Source organism: Brachyistius frenatus, unplaced genomic scaffold (genome assembly GCF_029030835.1).
Source record: "Brachyistius frenatus isolate BFR_SWC_R1_liver_20210118 unplaced genomic scaffold, ASM2903083v1 Contig_51, whole genome shotgun sequence".
Lineage (NCBI taxonomy): Eukaryota > Metazoa > Chordata > Actinopteri > Embiotocidae > Brachyistius > Brachyistius frenatus.
The window spans coordinates 312,523-320,000 of NW_027210650.1; the positions used below are offsets into that span (position 1 = coordinate 312,523).

Here is a 7,478-nt window from a genome sequence, read left to right on the forward strand (position 1 = left end):
AATTAACACGCTGAAATACGTTTTTATAGGCAAAAGCTCAGATTATCATGTTTTCTACATAAAATGCTAATTTCTAGAGTCACTTAAATATTAATAAAGCACAATATGTCCCTCTGAACTGTTGTAGAGTCGAAGTGTTAAGTGATGTGTGTGTCTCAAATTTGTACTTAAAGTATTAAAACCACAGGAAAACATTTTAAGATGAATGCACACAAAGAATCAAAATGTTATGAAGCAAGAAAACAAAAACATTAAAAGGCAATCATTTTATGAGATAATAGGAAATAAATAAATATTAAAACAAATAAATACAATAAAAATGATTAAATAAAAATGACCCCGATGAGCTAAAAGAGCTTCACATGTCAGTCAGGAGTCCTCCGGGATGTCTCTGGGATGTCTCTGGGATGTCTCCAGGATGTCTCTGGGATGTCTCTGGGATGTCTCCGGGATGTCTCCAGGCCTCTGTCTGCTAAATAGTTAAATAGATGAAGACTCACGCACCATCTGCTGAGGGAGAAAGTGTTGCGTAACAGGGTTTATCCGAATCAGGACGGTTCCCCTGGATTACTGTTGAATAACTCTCATTCCCGAGCCCTGAAAAATCACACGCCTGCAACAGGAGTATGTTTACTTCCTGTTTATCTGACAACTAAAGGTGACATCCGGAGCCACCGAAGTTCTGGAAGCAGCATCAACATCCAACGGCCTCGTGATAAGTCTCCAACATCTGTCCTGCGCTGTTTACTTTTCAAAACTAGAACCAATCAAAATGTGGGACGTCGTGCTCGTACTTCTACGCTCGTCTTTAGAATCGTTGCCCAAAGACTTGAAAACCAACACAAACATCTTCTTCCTTTTAAAAGACCCGGAAGCAGCATTTGATTATTACTTGTACAGTTCTCAACAATATTCACCTCTCAACAGTGTGAACACATTGAGCAGATGCTCTTTACCGACTTCACCAAAAAATGATTTCAAAATGTAAACTTTAGATTTTGAGCTATTGTTTCGCTTTAAAAAAAAATAATAATAATAATAATGTAGCACTGAAAAATCATTGAAGCTGAAAATTCATGACGTTCAGGGATGAAACACTAGAGGGAGCTGTTGCTGCCTCATTCATGTGTATTCAGTCGCTGCTGCATCATTTCTTTTTTCATATAATAACCTGGACTGTTTGAATATTCAGGCTTCTGTAACACCGCTATGTAATTATTAAGAGTTAAAAATTAAAAGGAATTTGAAACGACTTTGAGGATAAAGCTGTAAAGTTCTCAGAGTTACGTCTCTGCTGCATTCGTTTGATCTTGTTTTGAATCTCAGCATGTTGTTTCTGTTTTTGTGTTGAATATTACATGAAAACTGCTGCTGAGGGCAGATAATGATGATGATGATGATGATGATGATATCACACAGAGAAACAGAAAGCGGTTTTACATTTCATAAGGTTTCATCTTTAAAATGACCGAATCCACGGACTTCTCTCTGACTGTCGTCGTTTACGTCCTCATCATCACAACATGCACGGTAAGTTTACAACTTTATTAACATTAATGTCACCTAACAAAAATATTAAACTCATTTATGTTCCTTTTTTTGGTCAAGTTTAGACAAATATTGAAATAATTCAGGAGGAATTTATCCTTCACGGACTGTAACTAACATCATGCGTGTTTAATCTCAGATGTGGGAATTCCAGGTTCAATAAACCAGCGTGAATCTTTTTTCATTCCTCCGTCAGGTCGGTTCAACTCATCCAGATTGTTCCATCATCTTCCATCTGCTGAAGAAAGAAAACGAGTGTAAACTCAAGATGAAGACGGCCGCCGCGGCATCATCGCTCCACCGGGGCGGTAATAAACCTGCAGGTTGTCCGTTCCTTCCAGCAGAATAAACAGAGTGTGAACGAGCCGAAGGAGAAGACGATGACCTGCGAGGGTTTCAGGTTGTGTGACGGAGTCAGCTGCTGGCCGACCGCCTCCGAGGGACGGGTTGTCTCCGCCCGCTGTCCTCCGCTGCTGCTGAAGCCTGAAACTCCTCCAGGTGAACATTTCTATCATCATCATCATCATCATCATCATCTGCAAAAACAAAACATTTCTGAAGTCCAGTTTCTGTAAAAACATGATATTTCAGAAAGACATTTTTTTTTCTATTTTAAAGCTGCTGTTTTTAAAAAAAATTTTTTTACTTTATTTACACGTCCTCTCATTATACAAACTTTAAAACTGAGCCGTGGCTCGTAATCTCGCTATAAGATGGTCTAAATAGTAAAAAAAATAGTAGCAGTATTAAAAAATTAAAAATGACTGGATAACAATAATAATACTGAAAGACGGAAAAACATGGAGGTTGTACATCTGCAGTTTGGACACTTTCAGCCTCCTTTTTAAAAACTGGTCCTCCCCAGCGCTGATCACCAGGAGGTGCACGGCGGCGGGATGGAGTGAACCGAGCCCGCCGTACTACACGGCCTGTCGCTACGAGGAGGACGAGCAGGAGGACGAGCAGGAGGACGAGGTGTGGAAGGAGGTACGTCAGACTCAAAGCTTCACCAGCTGTTACTGCGGTCCATCCCGCTTCTTCAAAAGGTTTTTCTCCTCATCTAAATCTCCTTTTTTTTTTTTTTTTTTTTTTCCGTTCTTTATGGTCGTGACTGATGAATATTTTTACGTTTTGCTCCAGAAAACCTACTTTGATACTGTGAAGCTGATGTACAGCGTTGAATACGGAGCGTCTCTGGCTGCTCTGCTCATCACCGTGCTGCTTTTCTGCTGTTTCAGGTCGGTTCAGACACGAGAAGAAAAAAAAATACTCTTCAAATGATGAAAATCCTCAAAATTAAGATGAAATTTCAGAATAAAAGGCGAAAAACGAACCTGTCGGATGTTTTCCTCCTTCCTTTCATGAAGCTGCTCTGCACACGCAACTACATCCACCTCCACCTGTTCGCCAGCTTCATGCTCAGAAGTCTCGCTGTGTTCATCAAAGATGCAGTGTTGTTTACAGACAACAGCATGGACCGCTGCACGGCGTCCACAGTGAGACCGCAGACACCGAACACTTTAACCTGCATGAGTCCTGATTCAAAACATGTCAACGCCTCAGTAAACAGGTGAAACCTCATCTCCAGAATCTGCAGTCTTTTCCTCCGTGTATTCGTGTTTTATAACGGTGTGTGTGTGTGTGTGTGTGTGTGTGTGTGTGTGTGTGTGTGTGTGTGTGTGTGTGTGTGTGTGTGTGTGTGTGTGTGTGTAGGTGTCGGGACGACCTGGAGAGCTGCTCATGGTGGATAATCAAGATCCCTGTCCTGCTCTGTATCTTTGTGAGAATGTCTTCTGCCCGTTTGCCCTCCGTTTATGTTCAGATGTCCGTCTGCATCCTGTATTTATGGGACAGGAACGACATCAAACTCCAATGAAAACAAACACGTTTGGTTTAAAACATCACATCATCATAATAAACATATTTCAGAAAGATTAAATGATTAAAATAGTTCCAAGTTTGCTTCCATTGGGAGCTCTCGGCTTCCAAAACAACTTATTTGGTTTGTGAATTTTCAATATTTGTGAATATTTCTAAGGTTGACACTGTTCTTCCTTCACACATAAATATTTGAGAATAGTTTCCAAATATTGTGTCTCATTTATTTTTGAGGAAAATGATTCAGAGTTGGTTTTGGTCTTCACGGCTTTAATTTGATGCTGAGCAGACAGAAAAATGTAGAAATCACACTTTGTCCTTGAAAAGATGTGACAGAAAACTATATTTAATGTATACATATGTAATAAACATCTGTCAGACATACACAGGATGATGAAGCAGCATCTTTGCGTGACATCCGCAGGCTGCGACAACCAGTCAGGTCAAAAACAGCACGTATAAATGCATTCAATGATTTAAAACATGCACACAAAAAAGACTCTTTTAATTTTTAAATCCATGCAAATATATGCAGATGACAGTTTAATATCTACTTTTATGATCCGCAGTTAAACCTCGTGATCTTCCTGAACATCAGCAGGATCATCGTTCAGAAGACGAAGGCCACACATGAGAACCAACGCAGACTCGAGTCTTCAGGTGAGACTTTCTCTGTTTCCTCCTCCTCCTCCTCCTCTTCCTCCTGACCTTCCTCTCCGGCTCTCTGCTGCCCCCTGCGGGTCGCTCCTCTGCTCCACCCTCCTCCTGACCCCTTTGTTCAGGATTCACTATGCGGTGTTGGTTCTGATCCCGGAGCTCATCGCCGTCGGGCCTCGACTCTACTTGGAGTTAGTTTTAGGCTCCTTTCAGGTAACGCGTCCTTCATACCACCAACAAACAAAGATAAACACATCGTTAGCTAGCGGGACTGTATGTTCAAACACTACAGAGCTGCAATTACTGCTCATTTACATCAACAGTTACCAATTACTGTCAGTGTTTTGGTCTGAACAGTGACATACAAAACTACCTCAAAAAGACCAGAGATGCTAAAAGAGCATAACAAGATGCAAAACAACCAGGAGACAGAACTGTGGCAAAAAAAATGCTAAATGAACAAATGAAAATATTAAATCTGACTAAAAAATGACTCAAAACAACAACAAAAAGAAACACAGAGACACTAAAGAACACAAACACGTTCAAAATGATAGAAATGAAGCAGAAAAAGATCTGCATGTGTTGTTTGTAGCGTGTCGTGAGGCTGGGGAGACTTTTATACGTCTATTTCTAAATAACTCATTCATGGTTTTTCTTCTTCATCTCTCCCACATCATCATCATCTGCGTGTGCCCGAGCTCTGCCTCGTGAAGTGGAAACGTCCCTTTGGCAGGCGGCTCCTGTGTACACAGCGCCACCCCCCCCCCTCACCACCACCACCACCACCACCACCACCACGAGGGTGGACCCACAGTCGGGGGCCCCCAGGTACAAAGAAACAAAGAGCAGGCATGAATGAGTCGCTGGAGGAGCTTCAGCGTCACTCTTTGATGAAGTCTTGATCTGTTGGAGGGATTTTCAACCTGATGAGTCAAAGTGGGAAAATTCAGCACGGGAGGAGTTAACAAAAAAAAAGAAAAACGAAAACCCACACACAATCCCACCCTCCCCTTCCAGGCCCCCTGAATGGACTGACCCGCCGGTTCACATGGTTACCCACCCACCCACCCCTCACGCCCACCCTCACACCCACACCCATGCGTGTGTTGTCTTTGCCTTTTATAGTGCAGAGTTATCCGGTTGCTCTGCCTGATCAGACACAACCTGCCCGACTCGGTCACACAGTTTTTCCAAGAAACACACGACCTGAACCGGAGCTGCCGCTCACTCATCGGTCCCGTCTGCTTCCACAGGGACGCAACAATGAACGGCACCGTGGACGCGAGCCACGAGCACGACGGCTCCTTCATGTTTACCTCCGAGTCCGTGGGCGAGGGACACCCTGGTGAGTGGAGGACTCGACCCCGCGTGCTGCAGCTTTAATAACTGATGTTTCAGCGATGACTCTGAGGAATGTGCAGGAGCCCGAGTGGAGCCACATGGCGCTGATTCTCTAATGCCACTTTATTTTTCAGCAGGATTTCGTGCTGTACCAAAGAGGAAACGGCCACTTTTGGCTGCATGACATGTCAAGAAAGTTGTAGCTGTAAATCAGTTTTAAGTTGGTTCGACTTATGAGAGCTATTTGCTGCACTTTTTGAAAAGCAGATGAGTCAGCTGAAACTCAGAAAACAAGTTCAATACATTTCAGATGTTGACGTTGAATCCACAACTGTTTATTCACTCCAACGGAAACATCGTTTTCTTGGTGTGAAGTCAGTTTTTCGTTGAGGAGCTGCAGCTGAGAGAAAGAAAAAAGACTTGAAAACCATTAAATTCGGTACAAGCAGGAAATATGCTGTGTACTTCACGTAGATAACAGCAAAAGAAGCAATATATAGTTTTATGATACAATAAATATGATTTAAAAACGGTGCAAGAGAGTTAGTATAAAATTAAATTTCAAGGCAGAAAATTTGAGTTTGGTGATATGAATTTCAATTTCTTCAGTTGAGGCTTTGAGATAAATAAATTAACAAGTTTATCTCTGTTGAGCAAAATATTCTTTGACGATCTCAACCGTAGATTCTAGTTTCTAATGTTACATCAATTACTACACTGCAGGAGTTCATTCATTCAGTCATTCATTCAGTATCTGAAGTACAAAACTAACAATCAATCAGGCTTTATGTCCAGAGGCAGTCAGGAAACGTCATCTATCACACACAATAAATATAACAAGTAAATATTTAAAAGTGTATCCAGACTAGTAGAAGAAACTAAAATGTACAAACAAATAAATAAATATAATTCAGTTTAAAGTTAAAAAAAAAAAAAAAAGCAAAGATAAAAAAAAAAAAAGCAAATGAAGTTGTCAAACTGACTTTTTTTTTTTTTTTTTTTTTTAATGTAAATCATCTTGAAGAAATGTGTTTGGAGTTTGAAACAAGTTGATTTGAATTGAAAACAGGTTGGAGTATTTTTCTCAGTAGACTTTAAGAAAGGAGATTTTTGTGCCTCATATTTTGGAAGCATGCGGAGTTAAAAAGTTGAATATTCTCATGTGACATGGCGTCGAGGTTTCAGTGCGGCGGCGCGTTGATGATCCGATGGAGTTACAGCGTCCCGGTGGCTATTCATAGTCCCGTAACTCGGGACGGGACGGGACGGAGGCGCGGTGCTCCCGTGGAGCAGTGAAACCAGATATTTGCAGGCTCCGCCCACACGAGGAATCCGACATGTGCAGCAGATATAAATCCTCTTCCTGTCTTCCAGATAAGATCTGCGATCAGATCAGCGACGCTGTGCTCGACGCTCATCTGAGGCAGGACCCCGACGCCAAAGTGGCCTGTGGTGGGTAGCAGTGTGCGTGTCCGTCCAGCAGGGGGCAGCAACACAAAATAAACAGACCAGTGGGGGGATCACCCTATTGTGAATTCATTTAAAAACATACAGGATTACCAGGAAGTTTGTTTATTTGCAAGAACAGTTGGACACCTGAATCTCCAGCAGTAACTGTCGGTGTTCGAGTTGCATTGTGGGTAACGTAGGCGCCTGGTTTGTAGAATGAAAAGAGCTCATATCGTTAAAAACTGACCTTCGTGAATCCGCCAATGTAAAAGTAGAGAAATGTAAAACTTGAGACTTCATACTGACACAACAACACTTTGCAAACAACTATACCTCAGATAAAAAAAACATATACAAGAAGTTGTGATTAAAAAAAAAAAGAAGATGTTAAGGTGCTCAGAAAGTCTTAAGACCTGCCGTGTGGTGAAACAGAGACGGTGTGTAAGACCGGCATGGTGCTGCTGTGCGGGGAGATCACGTCCCGGGCCAGCGTGGACTACCAGAAGGTGGTGAGAGAGATCATCCAACACATCGGGTACGACGACTCGGGCAAAGGTGAGCGCAAATGTTGAACTGTCGCGCAGGAGGAGCTCCTCGTGAAC

General features: G+C 42.1%; 1 protein-coding gene across 1 annotated transcript in view; it reads left to right on the forward strand.

The window, feature by feature from the left end:
* Positions 1-3,995: 3,995 nt before the first annotated feature.
* LOC138624371 (S-adenosylmethionine synthase) overlaps positions 3,996-7,478 on the forward strand; it is a 5,995-nt gene continuing 2,512 nt past the window's right edge. Inside the window, exons 1-3 of the mRNA XM_069704536.1 lie at positions 3,996-5,431; positions 6,802-6,879; positions 7,309-7,431. Of these exons, the coding sequence (XP_069560637.1) occupies positions 5,350-5,431; positions 6,802-6,879; positions 7,309-7,431 (283 nt within the window). The 5' untranslated portion in view covers positions 3,996-5,349. The remainder of the gene's footprint in view (positions 5,432-6,801; positions 6,880-7,308; positions 7,432-7,478) is intronic.